Genomic DNA, 23,206 nt, shown 5'->3' with positions numbered 1-23,206 from the left:
GTAGTTCTTTGCAAATCAGTTATACATTAATAAAGCTGTTACAAATAAAATAAACAAGAAAACCAATTAATTAAGTAGACATTTTCTAGGATCTGCTAGAGATTTTTTGTTATTTTTTGTAGCATTTTTTTTTTAACTGAAGAAACAGACAATGGAATCCCTTTTCTCCATAAGAACAGATAACTAAACTTTTGTTTTCTTTGGAGCAAGGTTTCTCAACATTATTGACATTTCCAGTCAGATTACCGTTTGTTGCGGGGGCTGTCCTGTGCATTATATGGTTAGCAGCATCCCTGACCTCTAATACATGAGATGCCAGTAACACTCTCTTGTTATAAGCAACACGTCGCCAGACATTGCTAAATTTCCTGTGGGGGACAAAATCGCCCCTGCTTGCGAATCACTGCCTGAGGATGAGACAGTTATGATGAACACATTCAAGACTCAGTTTAATCTAATGGAAGCCTTCAGGCAAAATGAAATATATTAACCTGCTTCCTTTCACACTTGTTGAGGGAAATACAAGAATGCTCATTTCTAAGGGTTGACACATTTTTGTCATCACTCCTTCCTCCCCTGCATCCGTCTTTCTTTGCCCACCCACCTACCCACCCCCCTCTTTCTTTCCTCACTTTCCCCTTTCAGCCTCTTTTTCTTCTCTTTGTCCCAACACCTTTCTCACATAAGACATAACATCTGTAATGCTTTTTTTTTTAAATACTTCTGGTAATAACTGGGCATTTAGAGATCTTCTGGGACTTGCAATGTTGGTTGCCACTTCTTGATGCTTTATTATCTACAGTCAGGACTGATTGATATAAATGGGACACCTGTGCTCTTGGTAAAGACAAGAGCCACAAACAATGCTATGCTAAGGGCACTCTAGCAGGAGGCTAGACTGCTTGAATGATGGAAAGCTTCAGAGTTGCTAGGCAGAGAAGCGGTCTTCTTTACTGTTTTATATTGGAAACATAAATAACTTCCTTCAGTTAAAATCTGGTTGGGATGGAGGGGAGCCATTCCAGTTAAAGGTGATCATCTTATATCAAGCCCTTTATTTTCCCCTTTTCTAAAATTTCCATTGAAATCCAAGGAATAAAAAAAAAGAGATAAAACATGTAGCTATGCAAATGTATTTCCATTGCCTTTCAAACAGTCTTGCCAGTATTTATGAAGATCTGGAGAAGTGGGCATTCTCATGTTCTGTGGGTGAAAAAGCAAAACAGTTTTTAGTAGGGAATTTAGCAACAGGCATCAAAAAGTTTAGAAATACTCATTTCCTTTAATCCTGATATTGGACTTCTAAATTTTATCCTAATAAAAATAAGTGCACAAAAATATAGCTATAAAAATTTTGTTTAAATATATATCATAATAGCAAAAACTAGAAACAACCTGAATATCCAACATTAATGGACTGATTGTATAAGATATGGTGTATATTTAGTGGCAAACTGTGTTGTTAAAATTAGGTTGGAGAAAAACATTTTATAACATGGGAAGAAATTTATAGTGTATTAGGCTATAAAAAGCATTCTACCAAATAATTTGTGTAGGGAAGGCCAATAAATCATCACTTGAAAAATCTATTTATGGATATATGATGAAATATTGTTCTCTAAAACAATTTGGTGTGATCTTTATTTTCTCTTATTTTCTAATAGATATTTTATAAATTTTCTGCAATGACCGTGTATTCTTTCTGAAATACAAATAAACAAAGATTTGTAAAATTTAGGAAAATCTAGTGGGGTACTCTACACAGAAATGCCAATGACAAGTGTGTTTATCATTTGTGAAATACTTCATTTGGAATCTCCTATGATACCTTTTAAAGAATACAAACTAAAGAAATTATGTTCACTGATTATTATGTTCACTGATTACTGTAAATTATGTTCACTGATTATTTTTATCCCATATGTGCATGTGTGTTATAGTATGTCCAAAACAAAACAAAACAAACCCTGAGTTAGTTAGAAGAATGTTAAGAAAAATTTAAATACGACCTGAAAAAAAATTACTCACAAAAAAATTTCATTGTGTTGAAAATAGTCTGTGGTGGGTAGGCAACTAATTATTGGTTTTCTGACTACTGGAAAAGAAAGAAGCAAAAAATTAATACATATCAGATTATTTGTAGTTTTGATCAGAAGTTCTTCTAACCAGAAGCTTCTGAATGTGGGAGAATAGATAGGTTGTGGTGGTTCTGTTTATTTAGGGACAGTATTCCAAATGTGGAACTGTACAGTCCACTTGAGAACTGGTAATCATAACGATATGTCCATTTGTCCTTGTAAATTATGTTCACTGATTGTCAGAGAATGTCCAGAGAGAGAAAGAAAAAATACTAGAGAAAAGTCCTAAGAGACAAAGGGAAAGAATTTTTAAAAATATTCTTCCATCGCAGAGGTAAACATGAACTTCATCAAAATATCTGAGACCACCCCTCGTTTAACTTAAGAAATCATTGATGAATCATGTAAAAATATCATAATACTGAAAAACAATGAAAGAAATATCCTTAAAATAGAAAATTGGTTGCAGGGACAGTCACATGTTGTGGTTTACTACTTTGCTTCTGTGAATGTATAGTCTTGCATGTGTTTTGTTCCGTATCTTTTTAGCTCAATATATAATCGAAAATTGTTAAGTGCATGAAAAGGAGGGAAACTGTCTTGTTTTATAATTATTTCATCTCAAGTGTGCCGGATCCCTTGCCTAGAATGACTGTACCTGCCCATCTAAGGAGGCAGAGCTGGGGGGCTGCGGAGAAGTGTTCCCCAAATCCCATACACTATCACCTTTGAACATTGAGGGATTTAAAAGAAACACACTAATCTTTTTTGTCAAGTCTAGTGGGGAAATGCTGTGTACAACAGCCTTACCTCAGAGAGTCTGAGTGAGTGTCACATCAACAGGAAGAGATCTGAGAAGACAAATATCTAAGTTTGCTTAACTTTGTTTAATCTGGATTTCCACAACATTTCCGTCCAGAAAGGCTTTTCATTGGTAATGCCTCTTAACATCCTGTGGGCCAAGTGTTCTGTGGAATACAGCTCAGAAAGCACTGGTCAAGATTATTCAGACTTCACAAGATTTAATTATTCAGATTATTTGTCTGAAAGTGTTACCACCACTCTGCAAGGTCAGAATCATCAGCATGATTTTGTCATTTCATACTTTGGCCTAAATTCTGGGCTGGATTCCTATATTTTTAAAAGCCCACAGGAAATTAGAATTCAGTGTTGGCTTTGGAAATCATTGCACTAGAATCAATTTAGAATAATGCCAATACAATTACCAATATTACTATTACTGTGATAATGCTATTGCTATTACCTCTTCAAAACTCTTTTTCCCCTGCTTATCTCTTTGTCACTGCCTGTTGACTAGCTGCCATGGAAGCAAATATACCACAAAAACATGAAGGAAAACATTCTGGACAGTATGTTCAACTGTCCAGTTCAAGGTCCAGTTAGCTGCTTTCATTTCTAGACAACAGTGATAGCAACAAATTCTTACCAAGTGGATCACAAGAGCTAGTAAGAAGCCTCTAAGAATAAGGAAACTTTCTGGTAGTCAATTAAATTGAGTAGGTGGGCGATCAATCCATCTTATCCTGCCTTCCCCATTTGTGTCCGTTCTCTGCTCTTGGCAGGTCCTGCTTGCACCCCACCCACCATCCTCCCTGTGGTCCAGGAGCAGACATCTCCTGCCTCCCTGCAGAAACCTCAGTATAGCAGTGATGCCCAGACGCCTGCTCATCTAGCGTCTGGACATCTCGGCTGGACCCAAACAGCCCTTTGGAAGGAATCCCTAAGAGACATTTAATGTCTTTCTGCCTTTGTGCTCATCCCTGTGAAATGACCCCCAGCTTTGCCCCAGGGATATGTAGATTCATACCCTGTTTGAAATGACCAACAGAGAGTCGCTTTCCAAAGCAGGGATAGTCCTTCTGTCCCACCTCTGCCTCTACTCTTGAGATTCAGGTGGGACAGAAAAATGAAAATCACAAGAGCTGGCATATTTACTTGTGTTCTGTCCTTTTGGAATCCCTTCCCCTCTTACAGTCCACATTTTGGAGAAGAAACTTAAGGGGAAAAAAAACTTCCTAACTTTTTCTTCCCCTGTGTTTTTATCTGTTTGAGACAGCGTCCACTGCCGCCCATAGGACGTCATCCTAAGTGGGCAGCACACTCCTTGCAGGCCTCCTCCCTTCCTCTCAGTCTATGTGTATTGTTCTTCAGCCTTCTCTGGAAGGGGAACAGGGCTGTTGGCTGGCAGATACACTGTTTACGCCCTAGGGAGACACAAGCAGTATACTGGACTCATAGTTCCTGCCTTTTCAAGTGGGACCAAAGGTATTATATTCCCAAATATGAAGGGAAGAAATTCAGGAAATGACTTGAAAATCATCTCATATGTCTCCCCTCCCCTTTTCCTCCCCCACCTCTTCTCATAATGCCTTATTTTATTTTATTTTATTTTATTTTATTTTATTTTATTTTATTTTATTTATTTTTAGAGAGAGAGCACAAGCCAGGAAGAGGGGCAGAGGGAGAGAGAGAGAGTCAGTCCCAAGGAGACTCCATGCAGAGCACGGAGCCCGAAGTGGAGCTCTATTCCATGACCCTGGGATCATGACCTGAGTCGAAATCAAGAGTCGGACTCAACTGACTGAGCCACCCAGGCACCCCAATATCTATTTTAAAGTACTATTTTGGGGCATCTGGGTGGCTCAGCCAATTGAGCGGACAACTTTGGCTCAAGTCACAATCTCACAGTCCGTGAGTTCGGGTCCCGCATCAGGCTCTATGCTGGCGACTCGGAGCCTGGAGGCTGCTTCTGATTCTGTGTCTCCCTCTTACTCTGTTCCTCCCCACTCACTCTCTGTCTCTCTCTCTCAAAAAAAAAAAAAAAAAAAAAAGTAAAACATTAAAAAAAAATTAAAAATAAATAAAGTACTCTTTTATCCTAAACAGGAGATAGAGGGTTCAGTGAACTTTGCCACTGATTGCTTTCAACTTTGGGTTTCTTGGTGTTTCTTTGGAAATTGAAGTTGACACATTCAAACTTTATCCTTTTTCCATAATGCCCAAGGCAGTCTATTTTAAGACTTAATGTCTTTTGTGGAGTTTGTCTCTTTGCGTCTGCCTCCCCTACCAGACTGTACCCTCAAGATGCATGGGCCCAGCACAGTAGCAAGCATATTATAAGGATGCATGAAATGTTTGTTAAATGGAACTGTTGAACCTCACTTGCATATCTACACCTGTGAGCCTTGTCCTACCTCTATCAGGAGTAATTTCCCTTTTCTGTGTACTCGAACAATATTTGGTTATAGCTGTCACAGGATTTGCCATAGAAAATAATGGTTGTTTTGCATTTACCTCCTCTGCCAGGTGTGAGTGCCATGGGAACAGGCTTGGCACCAAATCCATCTATTTCTCTTGTGTGCTGCCTGCCTCTGAGGAGTTGCTCAGTGCTTTGAATGTAGAAAGGCAATCGTTTCTTCACAGCATACTGAAGATGTGCAAAGGAACTGTGGCTTCTTTACTTCCTGTGCATGATCTGATCTTCTTAAGCCTTACTCTGCTGGGTCTGTGTCTGTAATGGGGTATTTTGTGTGTGTGTGTGTATGTGTGTGTGTGTGTGTGTGTGTGTGTGTGTGTGTGTGTGTGAGAGAGAGAGAGAGAGAGAGAGAGAGAGAGAGAGAGAGAGATTCGTGAAAGTGGAAAGTAACTAATTATAATCCAATTTTTGAAACTCCGCCTAATCTAATAATTTAAATATTTATTTTTTTAATGTTTATTTATTTTTGAGAGAGAAAGAGAGTGAGAGCATGCATGAGTGGAGGAGGGCAGAGAGAGAGAGGGAGATGGAGAATCCAAAGCAGGCTTCCACACTGTCAGTGCAAAGCCCGACACGGGCTTGAACCCACAAATTGTGAGATCATGACCTGGGCCAAAGTCAGATACTCAACCGAATGAGCCACCCAGGCACCCCCACCTGATATAATAATTTAAATGGTCTTCTTAGGTAATTCATGTTTAAATATATTTAAGTGGGGCACCTGGGTGGCTCAGTTAAGCATCCAACTCTTGATTTCAGCTCAGGTCATGATCTCACAGTTCATGAATTGGAGTGCTGACAGTGCAGAACCTGCTTCTCTCTCTCTTTCTCTCTCTCTCTCTCTTTTCTTCTGTTCCTCCCCCACTTGTTCTCTAAGTGAATAAATAAATTAAAAATAATTAAAAATAAATAAACAAAAATATTTAAGTACGTAGACTTTCAGATTTCTGTATTTCTCTCCCTGTTACTCTCCAAGACAGCATGGGGCCTTGCATTATTGTTCTCTGACACCTCTTATCCCTCTTGTCCCCTTGGTCGCTGAAAGTCTTAGTGACAGCTTTAGCTAAGGTCTGTATTTCTCCCCATTGTTTTGGCCCTGCTCAGCTCCCGTCGCACTGTCCCCTCGTTGAGGTCTGTCTGTAACTCCCACTTGGCTCCTGGGTTGGGAATATGTCCCTGTAGCCCTCAGTCTTGGCAGCATTCATGGTAATCCTGCCAGTCAGCTCTATCAGCTATCCCATGTCCTTCTGCAGGGCACAGGGCACCTGTGACACCTTCCTCCTTCCCACCCGGGAGCCAAGGGAGACTTGAGTGATGGGAACTGTCCCTCCCTCTGTCTAACTATCATACAGTAGCAGCTTGTATTGTGATGTCGCTGTGCTGGGTTGGTGTGAAAATGGTCTGGGAGTCCTCCTTGCTGAGTTCACGAAAGGCTGAGTTACTCAATTCTCTGTGTTCCCCTGACCCATTCAACAACCTCCCACCTCAGGACTTTGGACTAGGACACTACCCATGTCCAGACTCTTCTTTCTGCCACTTCCTGGAGATTTGTCATGGTCAGAAAGGCTGTTGGCAGCAGTGGAGTTTATTGGCCGGGGGGTTGGGGGGGGGGGGATGAAAACACAGCATAGTCTCTTTTGTTCCATACGAGCGAATTCAGGTAGTGGAATTCGCTGCATGAGGACAAACTAAGGTTTTAGGTGAGGGAAGTCTAAAGCAGTAGGTAACCTGGGCCACAGGTTTTAGCTTTTCACTTTTGATTTGATGGCATCTTTGTGGAGACAAATGTGAGAGTGCAAGGGCTGTGAGAAAAAGTGAAGCAGGAATCCACACCTGGTCCTCAGCAAGCGATAGTAAATAGCCCAGAGCCAAAGCACACTCAGAAGTGGCTGTTCACTGAGCCATATGTGTGATTATCAATTTTAAAGACCAGTCGGTCTCCAACTCTAGTAGAGATGCTCATGATGTTCTTAGTTCACACTGGCACTGGACCGAGCTCAGCCACTTCTCAGGTTCTGCAGGGAGACCTATAATCAGGTCTGGTTGGCCTTTGGTCCTGTGGACAGAGCAGGTGTCCCCTCTCCTGCTTGACCAGGTCATGGCATCAATCACTGAGCCCCAGTTTTGCGGGTTTGCAGTCCCTTTGGGAGAAAGGAAAATTCCTCTCCAGAAACCCTCAATAGCGTAGGTGTGAAGGCACCACTGTTTCTCAAGATTTGACAGATCTCATGTACTCTTCCGAAGTCAGTATCCAAGTGTGGGACGTTTTGTGATTCCGTTGGGGGTCTCTGTTTTCTTTGACAGAGAATCATTGAATGGAATTGTTCCCTCCTCTTTCTAGTCCTGAGCCAGAGTCTGAAGCTCAATAAGCCTCTTCAGAAAAAAATTCTTCTTTTCACATTCAATAACAGAACATATTACAACACCACAGAGGTTCAAATGTCGTTAAAAAAAACTTACAGATTGTGTACTGAGTTTTAGGAGGTTTTCAAAATGCTAAATGAGGAAGTCCTGGTGCCATGGAGGCTCACGCTGCTCGTGAGGGGAGAACTCCAAAGCACCAGACAGTATTTTTTAAATCGTAAAAATTACCATCCTGAACACTGAGGAATAATTTACTTGGCATAAGCAGAGGGCTTTATCCATATTGATTCATCAATATGTGCTACGATTACTGCTAATTCCTTTGTAAATCAACTCTCCTTATAAATTCTGGTAGAAAATAGCTAACAGGGGATGGGTTGTGTTCCTAAATAGTTATGAGAGTTGGGTCCTGTATTAGCATTTACCTTGTTTAGTGACCTGAGCTACAGCAAGCTTGTGTTTCTAACCGTAGAGAGGGTGGGGCACTATTTTAATAGAAGAGAAAGTAGAATAAATCCCAACCCTCAAGTACAAAGAGAAGTGGTGAGTGAGGTGATAATGCCTGAATAAAAAGTCCCCTTGACTCTTTTTTTTTCCTATTAATATAGCAGAAGAATGGAGGATCTTTTGGCTTTTGACACATTCTGCTATTAGATCGTGCTAGAGCAGTCAGACAATGAGTGGTAATGCACCATGGGTCCAGATCTCTACCTGCCCCCCACCCCAGAGCTCTAACAGAATGATTTACGGTTGGCAGGAAATTGAAAGGTAATTAGGTTGAAAACAAACTTCAAATGTTAATAATATGCAAATTGGTTTCCTGTTTCATTGGTAAGGACTGTACAATACAACACAATCACCGTGACAGGTTCTTTCACACTCTTGCCTCCCTATCGTCACCCCATCAGCCTCATGCCTAGCTCTGGATTTCCTTCTTCACAGACCCTTCGTGGCCAGCCTGCCTCAGGGAAATTACCCGTGAAATGAAACGGACTTCTGAGGATGAACTGGAAAGGGAGAGCACAAATGCAAGGAGGGAAGGTGCCTCATACCTTAGAGCTCCGCAGGTGTCGTGGCCAGGAAAGGTGGGATCAGGGACCCCTTAGGAAAGTCACTGAGCAAGCCAAAGGAAAGTCACTTAGCAAGTCAACCATTTGCTAGCATCTCAGTTTCTTCAGCTGATCCTGAGACTCTCCAGCCTGAAATAGCCTTGAGTCTTTGGTTCTTACCATGCTCCAAACATCACTGATTGTAAGCCCTTGTTGGATCCTCTCCAAGGCCATCGTACAGTTAACAGCTCACCCATAAACATTTCTCCCTTCCCCTGCTGAAACCAAGCAGAAGGATCTGGGAGGTAGATACTAAACAGGCCACGTGAACAGAGAGGCCCCTGTAAAACCAGTCAGGGTGAGGACAACGTAAGTCCAACCTGTTATCAATATTCCATTGAGCTGTAGGGCTATGTCGTTTTTTCTAAATTAAAATTTTTCTTTCGAGATGGATTCAGATTATTGTTAGAAGTAATATGGAGAGAGTCCCACGTACTCTTTACCCAGTTCCCACAAAGGAAGCATCTTGTAAAACTCTAGTGCAACCAGGATATTGACATGAGCACAATCCATTTATCTTTCTCAGATTCCCCCAGTTTTATTGTACTCATGTGTGCATGTGTGTGCACATATGTTTAGTCCTGTGCAACTTTATTAGGCATGTTGGTTTGTGCATTGTTCCCACGGTCAGGATCCAGGATAGTGCCACCATCCCAAGCTCCCTTTTGTGCTCCCATCTTTGTCCCACTCTCCTCCCCCTTCCTCTCCTGGCAGCCAATAATCTGTCCTTCGTGTCACAATCCTGTCGTTGTAAGAATGTGATATAAATGGAATCATATAATACGTAACTTTGGGATTGCCTTTTTTCACTCAGGATAGTCTCCTCGAGAACGATGTCATATTTGTCAGAAAGTTTGGGAAGTTATCCCGTAATCAGCATGATTATGATTCTCAGTTTAAAAAGATTATCAAGTTAACAAGCCCCCTTAATATACAGTTAGTATCCCATTTGATCTTCTCAACAGGGTAGAAACAAAAGGGTTAAAAGGAAAAACAAGTATAGATGACAGGATTCCATTTCCTAGCTGTGGCAGAGGTTGGCTGGCTCTCCAGCAAACCAGCTCCCTTGTCCTCCAGGGCATACAGCCAGACTACATCCTCCAGCTTCGCTCTTGGAAAGGTGTGGCCATGAACTGGGTTCTGAACAATGGGGAGTGACCAGAAGTGATGAGTTCCAATTGAAGCCTGGTTCATAAAACCCTCCCACATGTGTCCTTCCACATTCTCTTTCCTTCTGTGGCTGTCTTGGAACCTATGTCAAACTTAGTGGAGCCACAAGGTGAGATGAACAACCCTGATCAAACTTTCCCGAATCTCTTGACCTTTAGAGTTCTGAGTCACCAGAGGTGTGGGGGCGGCCACTGTGGATTTGGAGGCAGTGGAAGAAGGGAGGGAACAGTTACTGACTGTAACACTTCCTCTCCTATCATTTCCTCCCGGGACCTGGTGGGTCTGCTGCCTGTTCTGGTCCACGCACTGCTCTGTCCTCACACATGCAAAGCACCCTTGAGTCATGTTGGGAGTCTCTTACAGTTTTCTTTGAGTTTTTTTTTTTGGTTTTTATTTCTACAATTCTTCTGGAATTAATCTTAAGGAAGGGAACGATGCTAATTCAGCATCTTGTTAGCCATTCTTTGCAGGTTTTTATCCACGAATTAATTTTATTTGTATCTGTTATAAAAGAAAAAAAACCCAAAAGTGGATTTATCTTATTAAAATATACTATGTTGTGGGGCACCTGGGTGGCTCAGTCGGTTAAGCGTCCGACTTCGGCTCAGGTCACGATCTTGTGGTCCGTGAGTTCGAGCCCCGCGTCGGGCTCTGGGCTGATGGCTCAGAGCCTGGAGCCTGCTTACGATTCTGTGTCTCCCTCTCTCTCTGCCCCTCCCCCGTTCATGCTCTGTCTCTTTCTGTCTCAAAAATAAATAAACGTTAAAAAAAATTAAAAAAAAATAAAATAAAATATACTATGTTTCTAGTATGGTAGAATTTCTGTGATTTTTCTGGGCGAGTGAACTTTACTTAGCTTCTCTGGATAATCATTCCAACACAGTGCAATTCAGGTTGAATAAGGAACTGAATTCAGGAAGGAAAGTGAGGGAGCCATGGGGCTGGGCTGATTCTTAAGATGTAGAGAAATTTGTCCATGTGTTGTTTCAACCTGCCTAAATCTTCCTGCAGATTTCCCTCCTATTTCCGCTCATCTTCCTTTTCTCATTACCACCATTCAAAGACATTTTTAGTCCTTCTCATTTCTTTGGTCTGTCCCAACAGATGTTTTTGAAGTGGCATGTTTATTGGCAGAGAAAAGTGATGGTGATTCTTTGCACAAGAATAGCTGCAAATGAAAAATGGCTTCTGGAACTTACCTCTTCGTAGGCTGGCAGGATTTCGTCTCCATCTCCCTCCACAGCCCCCAGCATGGCCTGTGGTAGATTCTGAATGATGCTCTGAGTTTTCCTTTTCATTCTTTTTATTTCTTTTTCCTGAAGAAAGCTGGCCAATAAAGTGGGTTCTCACATTAGCATTCTATTCTAATAAGCTCTGCCCACCTAATGTCATACTTTAGAGAGACAATGTCTTCCTTCAGGAGTAAAGATTTTCCTAGCATAATTGTGTGTCTTGCACTTATTTTTTAATTTTTTTTGCATTATCTCTTTTTAACAGAATATGTGAGGGGTGTTTGGGTAGCTCAGTGGGTTAGGCATCCGACTCTTGGATCTTGGCTCATGTTCTCGTGGTTCGTGACACTGAGCCCCAGGTCGGGCTCCGTCCTGGGATTCTCTCTCTCCCTTTCTCTCTGCCCCTTCCCCCACTCAAAGTAAATGAATAAACTTAAAAAACAAAACAAAACCTAGAATGTGTGAGTTGAGTGACAGTGAAAACAAGTAAGGGATAAACTAGTATTAAAGAATTATTTCTCTAGAAGACCAAGAATGACTAGAGGGAACCCCCTTTCTAAATCAATACATTATATGATCATAAGAACTCCATAGGAGCAAAGTCAATATTATCAACTCGAAATGAATTGATACTTTAACCCTAGGTCATAATACCTCCTGGAATACCATAAAAATACAAGGCTTCTCCTGGTCTAAACAGTGCTTTCTGCCTGGTGTTGATAGTGAGTTTGCATGCATGTGCACTCACATCCTCTCACTCTCTCACCCACAAACATGCATCCTGAAAGGAGATTTACTCTGTAGAACAGAAAGTAAGAGAAGACTGAATATTCAGGTATGTTCATGGTGTAGCTTCATGAAAACAAGAGGCATCAGAGAATCCACAGCAACCTAGAGAGTATGTAGTGATACCCTCAAGTGGGCATCCAAAGAATGGGCCCATGCTGATGGAATAGAACAATCGCACGTAGACCAGGATCATTTAAAAGCAATTTATATTTAGCTGTTTTAGTTATGCTTGTAGCAGATTCCCTTGCCTACTTATGTTGTGTTTAAATTAATATAAAAGTACAGGTGCACATCCTTACACATGCCAGCTGGATATTGAGAGGAGAAGGCTAAAATAGCGACGTGGTTAAGGGACACAGGGCCAGAATTAAATGCTTTGTAATAAGTCTTGGTATTTAGGAGTATAATTTCTTCAGCTCTGTTCTTTTTTGTTCAAAAACCATATTTGGTATATTTGGTCGCATTTCCAAATAAATTTTAGCACCAGCCTGTCAATTTCCACCAAATGACCTGTGGACAGTTTGTTTGGGATTACATGGAATCTATAGATGAATTTAGGCAGAATTCATATTTCTTAAATACTGAGTTTTAAATTTATGTACATGGATTATTCTTTAGGCCATTTAGACTTCTCTTAATAATATCTTACAGTTTTTTATAGAGTTCTTTTTTGTCTTTTATAAAGTTTATTTCTGGATACTTTCCTTTTTGATGCTTTTGTAATTATTTATTGCTGTTTATCCAGTGACCTTGCTAAATTCACCTTTTAATTATAATACTTGCAAATTCTTTTCGATATCCTGTCTATGTAGGATTTCATCTGTAGTACAGTTTTATTTTTCCTTTCCAGTATTTATGCCTTCTATTTCTTCTCCTTTCTTTCTTGAGCTGGTGAGAACATCCCATATAGGCTTGAAGGGAATTAGTGGTAATACATGTCCCCATATTAGCTAATTCAACAGGAAAACTCACCATATTTCAGTATTATGTATGATGATGTTTGCTGTAGTATTTTGTTTTAAAGACCCAGTGTCAGATTTAGGAAATTCACTTCGACTCCTTCTTTGTGAAGATATTTATCATGAATAGATGTTTTCTCAAATGCTTTTTCTAAACCTATTATGAAGAGTGTATGATTTTTTCTTTCATCTCTGTTAAAATAATACCATTTATTCATTGCTTTAAAATATTAAAGCAACCTTGCATTTTGCAAGTTTGCTTGGTGTTTGCTTTCCATTTTATTTATCTCTGGATTTAGTTTGCTAAAATTCTGTTTAGGATTTTTGCATCTATGTTTATGAGAGGCTGATCTGTAATTCTGTTATTATAATTGTCTTGTTTAGTTTTGGATGCAAGAGTATGCTGTCTTCACAAAATGAATTGGAAAATGTTTCTTCTTTTGCTTTTCTCTGGAAGATTGTGTTATGTCCTCTTTGGATGAATTCATTGATAAAATGATTTAGCACTGTCATTTTCTTTGTGGTAAAATATTAAACTATGGATTCAGTTTCTTCAGTGGATACAGAAGTATTTATATTTTATCTTTTTTCTTATAAAATTTTTTGATAAATTAAGTTGTCTGAAATTTAAAAATTTTATCTCAATTTTTAAATGTATCTGCAGAAAAGTATTTATGTTATTTTTTAGTATTTTTTAAAATGTCTCTGGGATCTGTAGTAATATTCACTCTTTTATTCTTGATATTTGGTTACTTGTGCCTTTTTTTTTTGGTCTTGATCAGTCTTGTTTGGCTTAACCATTTCATTAAGCTTTTCAATTATTTGAATTATTAAATTCAATTATTAAGCTTTATTGATTTACCTAGCTTTTGGTTTTGGTGATTATTTTTTTTATTATTTTGGCTTTATTTTTCCTAAGTAAACATTTGTTTTCTACTTAATTAAGTTTTATTTATTGTGTTTATTTATTTTTTTGCTATCTTTAACTTCTTCTGGATTAACTTGTTCTTTTTCTGTTTTCTTGAGATGGGTTAACTTACTTTTTCTAATTTCTTGAGATAGATAATGAGATCACTTATTTTCAGATGTTCTCCCTTTCTGATCTAGTTAGTTAAGACTATATATTTCCAGGGGCACCTGGGTGACCCAGTGGGTTAGGCATCTGACTTCGGCTTAGGTCATGGTCTCTCGGTCCATTAGTTCAAGCCCCACATCAGGCTCTGTGCTGACAGCTCAGAGCCTGGAGCCTGCCTCAAATTCTATGTGTCCCTCTCTCTCTGCCCTTCCCCCACTCATGTTCTCTGTCTGTCTCTCAAAAATGAATAAATGTTAAAAAATTAAAAAATAAAAGACTATATATTTCCCTCTCAGCACTGCTTTACCTGAATGCCACACGTTTGGTGTATCATATTTTTATTGACATTAGAATGATTTTCTCATTTAATCTTTGACCCACGGTTATTTAGAAGTATATTCCTAAATTTTCAAACATTTAGAATATTTCTATTCATTTTTTTTGTTATTGACTTCAACCTGAGTTCCACTGTTATTAGAGAACATTATCTGATTTCAGTTATTTGAAATTTGTTGATATTTTTGCTATGACCTAGCATATAGTCAATTTTGATAACTGTTACATGTGCATTTGAAGAGAACGTACTCTGCAACTGACTATAGTGTTCATTCAGTACATGTTCAATTAGGTCAATTTTGTTAATAATGATATTTAAAGTCTTGTATAACATTATGTTTTTACTAGTCAATAGTGTATATAGAGAGGTGTGTAAAAATACAGAAATGCACCTAGGCACCCAGTTGTTTTTTTTTTAAGTGAAAGAATAATTCGAGCCCAATAATCTATTTAAATCTATTTGAACCTCTGCCTAAGCATGTTGGGAGCCATAGAAGCAAAATTCTCTTTTATTTAGGGCATTAACAAAAGGTAAAAGTTACATAACTAGGCTATTCTTGCCAGTCATCATTTTTGTTGGTGTTCGTGCTTTTGGGGGTCACTATATCAGGATATCACATGCTCCAAACAAGTCCTTTCCCAGAAATTATTAAAAACAACACTCCATACTACCACCAAACTCATGCAACACCTTATTTATCACTGTGCTCTCACATGAGAGATTATATTCCTACTGCACTGTTCAGGCTATTAGACAAGCCTAATTACAACAAAAATGTATAGAATTTTCCCACTTACTAAGTAACTGCACTCCTTTGCTCTGCTGCTAGATCTTTTAAAACGCTACTCTTTAGGACGCCTGGGTGTCTCAGTTGTTTAAGTGTCGGTTAGGGTCATGGTCTCACGGGTTCATGAGTTTGAGCCCTGCATCTGACTTCACACTGACAGTGTGGAGCCCGCTTGGGATCTCTCTCTCCCTCTCTTTCTGCACGTCCCCTGCTCACGCTCTCTCTCTCTCTCTCTCTCTCTCTCTCTCTCTCTCTCTCTCTCAATAATAAATAAACTTAAATTAAAAAAAAAATGAAAATCTTATAATGCCGCTCCCTACCCCATTTAAAAATTGTCCAGGGGAACCCACATTATCTCCAGGAGAAAATTAAATTTCTTTAGCTTGGCACAATAGTCCCGCCAGGGTCTGGCTTCTTTCTGCCTTCTTCTAAAGTTTTATCTCTTCATATACCCCTAAGTTCCAGCTACCTATGGGAATTTCCTGAATGGGTCACAGTCTTCTGGCTGTTCCCTTAGTCTAAAGTTTGCCAGTTTTTTGTTTTGTTTTGTTTTGTTTTATCTCGCTTGCCTGGCTGATGCCTATCTGGCCTCCAGTGGCTCTGATGTCATCTCCTCAAGTGAGTGCCTTGTTATTTGTACATTCCCCTCCTTTTTGCTTTCTTAGCACCTTTGTCACCTCAGGGATCATGCTTGCCATGCTTCATGGCAGGTGCCTATTAGCTATCCATCTTCCCTAATTAAGGAAAAGTTGTGCATTTTCTCCTTTGGATTGTTAGAGCCTGTCACAGTGCCTGCATACAGAAAGCACCCAGCAAATGCTGAATGAGTGTTACAAGTGCAGGCACCCTAATTAATTATAAAAACAAACCAGAAAAATACTCAGATGGCATTGGCAGATGACATTAAACATAAATCTGAGGGTCACCTAGAGTATCCCACTTTAGGGCTGTTTTAGGAAGAATTGTTCTAATTTACTTTCTGTGGCATTTAGGTAAGTGGCAGGGGATGGGAGTGACATGGAGGAAACAGGTGTGTGAAAAGTACACAGAGATGTTTTTGCCTTACAAATACACGGATGTGATGAACTGAAACACTGAGTGTTTTATTCAAAAGAGTTTTTAGGACTCATGATTCCCTGGAACCTGCACGGGAAGTGTTTTAAAAGATCCAGTTCCCTTTTACATTCTTTCAAATTAAACAAAGCCTGTCTGAGATAACAGCCATCCTTGGCCCCGGTGGCATTTTTGTTGCTGCTTATCCATTCTCAAAGGGAATAACCTGGGACAGAAAGGACCAATAATAAGAAACCGTATTTCCTGGCTTTTTATTCCAGTTTATTTTTGCTTGGTAGGCTTTTCTGATGATTTCATTGTAGTAGTGTCTAAATCTCAACGAATATATGTGCTTTCAAAGCATAGTATAGGAGGGTTTTTAGGACGTCACTTGGGTGGGGAGTAGCGCTTAGTCCATTGTAGGGCAATTTTCTGGGTTATGAAGTTGAGTCAAAAAGTTGTTTCCTAATAAAATCAACCCCATTGGTTCTAGAAAATTATCCATTCCAACAGCGTTTCAAATTCAAAAATATGGTGTTCGGCCTTTCCTCACTTAGTTCCTCTCTTCTGATGCTGATATGCGTTTCAAATAATGGCATGGTCTCAAGGTAACTCAGCATCCAGGACTTGCTCTGGGCTTGAGGGCACGGGAAACTAAGTAACACAGCATTTCATCATATGCCTTGTAGCTGGGAAGCCTGTGGAAAGCAGCTTCTGTAGAGAAGTGGAGGACTCGGGTAAAGATGCCGTGGTTCATCCACAATAAAATTATACCCTTCATAACAGAAAGGCATATTGCCAAAGTTTGAAAGCATAAGCTAGTCCTAAAATGGTGTTGCACTTCTATATTGGAACCATTATCTGGCAGCCATGGTGACAGAAATAAATGTAGTGCTGGAAACTATGAACATTCACGCAGAAGAGAAACTTTATCATTGGTATTGTTGTATATTTCCCTTTTCCCTCCCTCAGCTTTCTCCCTCTCTCTCTTCCTTTAGGTGCCTGGACCAAAATTTCTTATGAATAGTATTAAATAGCTAGTTATATAGAGTAGAGCTCACCTGGGATTGGTCCTTTGGGACCTTGGCTTTTAGGTGAAATGAATCCACATGGAAAAATACCCAGACAAACTTCACTAGGAAAACAAAGGAGGGCATCCGAGCCTTCCTCCTTTAGCTAGTCTTCTCCAAAGTTAACAAAAATACTTTGTAAGTGGGTATGAGAGATCTTGGCTATTTTTAGACAACTCTTCTTAAGATGGATTCAAATCTAGGGATTTGGTGGCAGTGGTGAAAGAGCTAATTTGAAACTCTTCCATTCACGAAGCTACAGACTCATGTGGTAGGTAGGGAAGGACAGGGCATCATATTCCAAGAAGGATAAGGAGGAGAGGGTGTAGAGGGGGCCAGTGGAGAAACACCCACCTGAATGCTGTCTTAGAGCTCAACAATATTTGAAAATAAGGACGTTTGGAATTTTCTAGGGTTTGTGTGGTGGCTGCATAAAGCATAAAGCTGGCAGCTATGTGGACAGGGACAGCTATGGCTTGTGTTTGATGGGTGCCAGTCCAAATAGGAGCTGGGCGTCTAAAAAGTTGGTCACCATTTACTTCTTTTTTTCTAAAAAAAAAGTTTATATAGTCTTTCTATTGTCGTGTTTTGTTTCTTTTAAATTTCTTTTCCTGTCTCAATATGTTTGCTTTTTATTACATTATGATTTCCGCTCTCACCTTTGTTTCACAGATCCATGTTTTCTTGAATTTTATTGAACACAAAGCAGATGTTCCCTGAAACTTACTTCTGTTGCCATTAGTGAATTTTATTTTTGAAAGTGAGTCCTTGCTCTTCATTTTGAGTGGTGTATTCTCTTTCTTTAATGCTGAATCTTTTCATTGGTATGTTTTATATATATTATATATATAATATTATATATTATATAAGTATATATTATAAGTATATACATAAGTATATATATGATATATAATATATAATATATAATAATGTGTATATATATATGTGTGTATATATATATATATATATTTCTGTTTGGTTGTTCTTGAACAAAGAGAGGTGACTGTCAACTAGGTGCTCTCCATAAACACACTGAGTGTGTCCTAGGTTTCCTTTGTGTCCACCAGGGTGTAGGTAGAATCTTTTGCTCATCTCGTAAGCCAGGGAAATGGGAACAGATAAGAATTTTTAGTACTTCTTACGCATCCTAAAGGTACTTTATTCTGTATTATTTCTTCTCTGGGTTTGTTGAAGTCACTCAGTTATGGGTTTGCTTCTGTTTACAACTTTCTGTCGTGTCAGACCTTCACAGCGGATACATAAATGTGGCTGTGCCCAATGTCTGACTGGCACAACTGGTGACTACATCAGGATGGAGCCCCACACTGTTAATTTTCTGCTACTTGTGGTACCAAGCCTGGGACTTTCCAGGGGAGATGATTTTCAGCACTCTAATCTGAACTGTGGAGTGGGATTCCGGGTGATGCTTTCCCTGGGAGCCCCACTCCTGTTCTGGCCTGTGGTCCTGGTGCGAGATCACAAGATGATACCCAACTCTTCTAGACTTGTATTGCCCCGATATTGTGCTTTCCTGGGAGTAGGGATCTTTAAGAATAGTGGATTCAAAGCAGTATTCCATATAATGTTCTTAATAATTTCAGTTGTTTTTGACGATTATAATTGCTTTTTGGTTCATAAAAGTGACATAGGAAGCCCTTCTACTAGGAACAGGAGCTTGTCTTGGGAGAAGACCTATCAGTCATTTTTATATTTCCTTGGCCTTATATAATTAGGATTGTGTTTCATCTGCCATTTGTTAAAATCTTTGAAACTACTTGTCTATTTTGTAAAGACTGGCTTAGTTAAATCTAGGTCATGAATTCACAATCCATTTAATGGGAGAACCATGAATGTACTCCCACCCTTGAAAGATCACTGTCCTAGAGTATGCCTTCAAGTTTATTGTTTTTTTGTTTTGTTTTGTTTTTTTGGAAAATCATATTAATGATGGATTTTTGAACTTATCCACACCTGAGACTATATTTGTAGGCAATTCTACTGTATAGATATAGACATAGATCTCTTGAATTATACCACATTATTCTTTAAGAAATGGTATTACTTTTAAATTGCTCTCTGGTATTTGGCAAATTCTATGGCCAGCTACATTTCTATTTACCTTGTAAGTCATATATTTTATTTTCTCAAATGTTTTCAAGTTCTTTTCTCTATTCCTTGAAATGAAAAATTACAACAGCAAATGTTGGATGTTTTTATTTATTTTTTCCTGGTTTTATCTGATCCCTTTTCATCCTCTTACAAAAGGCTTTCTTCAGTCTAGGAAAACTTATTTGACTAAAGCTGCTTCTGTTTGTTTATTTCTTATGGAAGCTCTATTGCAGGTAGACAGAATCATCTGGTCCTTACTTCTATTAGTCTTACGTTTTGCCTAGCCATTTTTTTTTTTTTTTTTACTTTTGGTTCATTCCTCTTAGGTTTTGAGATTTGACATGGGTCCTATTAGAGATTCATGGTGGAATCTTCAAACCCCAAATGAAGGGAAAAAATTAAAAAAAATTTTTTTTAAATTTACCCTCATTTGACTTTGCTGGTTGAGATTCCAGACATCTTGGGGGTAGTTGGGCCCCTGGAGGTGAGAGTCAAAATTAGTGGCAGACTTAGCCAGGAATGTGTTTTGCTAAAGAACTTCCATTCCTTATTTGGAATAGCTCTCAGGGCTCACAGCTACAACAATCTCCCCATTCTTTGGCAGGCTGGCTGTCCACTGTGTGTGAGTGACTGGTAAGCCCTTCCATGCCAACTCCCTGTCCTGCTGCCTCTGAAATCCAGAACACTTCCTAGTGCTGCTAATGGGAGCCACAGGGCTGATCCTTACCTCTAAGCCCACAGAGGCCTCTGCTGGTTTCCTTTGCCTATTTTCCCATTACGTGCTGGAGATTCACAAGTCCAGTAGTGACCATCCTCAATCTAATTTCTTCTGTATTTTACATCACTGAAATTCCTGGGAATTTCTTTTGTGTGGCTGACCTACTGTTTAAGGTTAATCCAGAACTTTTCCTCAGTATTTACAGGTGATCATTTTCATGTAGATCTGGAGGGGAGTAGTCTACACCTGGCCAAGAAGTGACCTATTATCTCTTATGATGGCAAATCTGAGGATATTTTGAAGTCAGGAACGTGGGCATAGCCTTGGGAAATGGAGACGTCATAATACTCTTAGGTATATTGCTAGAATGTTTCCTGTCTGGCTGCCTCTGATGATCAAGGTCACTGAATAACAGCAACAATAATAGTAACAATTGCCTTCAGAAAAACAAAGAGGAAATGAGGAGATGTTGGTCAAAGAATAGAGACTTTTAGTTATAAGATGAATAAGTTTTGGGGATCTAATGTGTTTTGGTGATTATAGCACCGTGATTATAGTTAGCAAGTATTAGTTTCAAGTATTGTATACTTGAAAGTTGCCAACAGAGTAAATCTTAAATGTCTTTGCCACAAACACAAACACACACACACACACACACACACACACACACAGGTTGTAAATATTTGAGATGATGAATGTGTTAACTAATCCTATTCTGGTAATCATTTTTGCAGTATATACATGTGTCAAATCACTGTGTTGCACACCTTAAATTTATACAATGTGATGTGTTAATTATATTAAAGCTAGAAAAAATCCACATGATTGATGTGAACATATTAATATCAATTTGATTTAATCTTTATATCAACTTAGAACATTTGGTGGTTGAATCTCCCATTTTTTTTTTTTTTAGCTGACACTCAGAGAAGTTAAATAACTGGCCTGGTATAGCATAGCTAATATGTTGGGATATGGGGCTCAGACCCAAGGTTGTCCTCAAAGTTTCTGCTCTTTTCTTTACCTAGTGTCAAACAGCCCAAGGAGTTTGTTCAACCTCCATATCTCTGGTATTTACAGTGTTCTCAGTTACTGGACTTTGATCTTCTGCTGTCATTTTATTGCTCTCATATATGCTAACTCCTTCTCTGTGGGGATAATGTTGATATAAATAAGAGAGCATATTTTATCATTTCTTTTACATTGTCTGGAATACTTGACCAGCAGTGGGGAAGGTCTTGTCTTCATTACCTTGGTTTATCATCCAGCCTCTTCCCCCCACCCCCATCCCCCGCTTAGAGCTGGGGTATTAATCTGCAAGGAATTCCTCCTGTCCAGGAAAATAGTTTCTCTTCATGTATTCCTTATGTAGCCCTCTATGGGTATTTTGGTGGTCTGACTCTCTTTACCTATCCTGGAACACCCGTTGGCCATGAGGTTACCCATGCAGGCTCATGAAGCTGGTCACTGCTGAACAAACATAACATAGTCTTCAACACAGTGGAATCTCCAGTGGCATTTGGTGAATATTGGTGCTGCTCATGCTTTAATACGTCGAATGAGAACCAAAAAAATTGAAATCAGAGAAGCAGCAAAATCATTGGTAGTTTAGGGAACTCTTAGATAAAAGATAGCTAGAAGTCTCGGGGGTGGTCAGTGCCTGGTGGATGAGAACATTTTTTGTTTTTGCTTCACATTGGCAAAAACGTATGTGTTTGTTTTATAACTTGCTCTTTTGAGAAATACTGGTCTACTCCATCACTAGATTTGTGTTTTCCTTTCAGGTATATTGGGATAAATAAAAATATTCAATGGCTGTAAAATGTGTCACTATAATTGTAAGATTGTTCTTTGTTTCCTCTATTCTAGTTTAGTCATGTCTTTTTTTCCCCCTAGGCTACGGTCTTTGGTCAAACAATTAGAGAGAGGAGAGGCTTCAGTGGTAGATCTTAAGAAGAATTTGGAATATGCAGCCACGGTACTTGAATCCGTGTACATTGATGAAACCAGGTAAGCTAGAAATGACAGAAGTTAGTGCACTGATGGGAAGTTTTCTGTCATGTGGTTTTCTGAAATGTCCCCCATGGCCTGTATGGGGTAGCAGTCAAATGACTGGTCATGGCACTTTAGTTTCCACAAAGGAATCAAGTAGACTTTCACCCTCACACATCCTCTGTACCTCCTCATCTAGAAAAGAAGCTACTTGAACTTCTCTCACATGGCCTTTATGACAATGAAGTGAGATAATGTAAGAGGAGAAGAAATGATTTTTAAAAATATGGTAAGATTTCTTATCAAGTGTAGAGTTCCACTGTAATTATTGCACATTGTCAGCCTCAGCCTAAAAATTATGTTCGTGTTTTAATTCACATCTGTCTCTAAGCGGAAACTCCTGAAGTGGTAGTGAAGCATTTATCCCCTTAAGCACCGAGAATTCCTCCTTCAATCTTACACGTTACTGATTTTCTTAATAGACTCATCCCACTTGAATTACCCAAAAGTATGAAAGCACTTCCAGTCACCAAATGCATTTGAAAATAGCAAAACGGATTTTCTTTTGAAAAATGTTGACATGGTAAATATGAAAATCTTATCTTCTTTTTCCTAATTCAGACAGGCTCCTCTGTCAGTCTTACTTTCCTGTACCAGATTCCAATCTGAAAGGATTTCCCCCTGATCTAAGAATTATGTATGTGGCTTAGTGTTTGGTGACATGCTTGGTTCCTAATTTAAGGAAATTTGATATCTTAGTTTTTTCCCAAATGTTTCATTTTCTCCCCTGCCCCCCAATTGATGTGTCTAAAGGGGGGGAAAAAAGAACCTTTTTTTAAAAAACCCTTTTTATGAACACCTGTTTATACTGCTTATTTTTAGCAGGGCTTAATATAAATATAAAATATAATTTTATTATAACTCATTACTATTTATGTTCTCTTCTGGTGGTCTGACCTATGAACAAGTTTGAAAAGTCAGGTAAGCACATCTGACTTACGTAACTGAGCTCAAATAAAGAACTGAATTATTTTGGAAATTTTTCTTGAATTTAGAATTTAAATTTCTATAATGTGCTATCAAACTA

General features: G+C 39.1%; 1 protein-coding gene and 1 long non-coding RNA gene across 8 annotated transcripts in view; one reads left to right on the top strand and one right to left on the bottom strand.

Moving 5' to 3' along the window:
- The window catches only part of PDE1C (phosphodiesterase 1C), a 510,042-nt gene that overhangs the window by 377,068 nt on the left and 109,768 nt on the right, over positions 1 to 23,206 (top strand). For all 7 annotated transcript variants that reach the window (XM_019825661.2, XM_019825660.2, XM_023250475.2 and 4 more), the window contains one exon: positions 22,024 to 22,137. In XM_019825661.2, the coding sequence (XP_019681220.1) occupies positions 22,024 to 22,137 (114 nt within the window). The remainder of the gene's footprint in view (positions 1 to 22,023; positions 22,138 to 23,206) is intronic.
- On the bottom strand, positions 717 to 20,437 carry LOC102899807. Its single transcript, XR_002740547.2, has 4 exons — positions 20,137 to 20,437; positions 11,198 to 11,324; positions 2,889 to 2,929; positions 717 to 1,203 (listed from the first exon to the last, which is right to left on the bottom strand). It is a non-coding gene; the product is annotated as an uncharacterized LOC102899807 (long non-coding RNA).

This window comes from Felis catus, chromosome A2 (assembly GCF_018350175.1).
Source record: "Felis catus isolate Fca126 chromosome A2, F.catus_Fca126_mat1.0, whole genome shotgun sequence".
Lineage (NCBI taxonomy): Eukaryota > Metazoa > Chordata > Mammalia > Carnivora > Felidae > Felis > Felis catus.
This window is presented reverse-complemented; position numbering and strand designations above follow the sequence as displayed.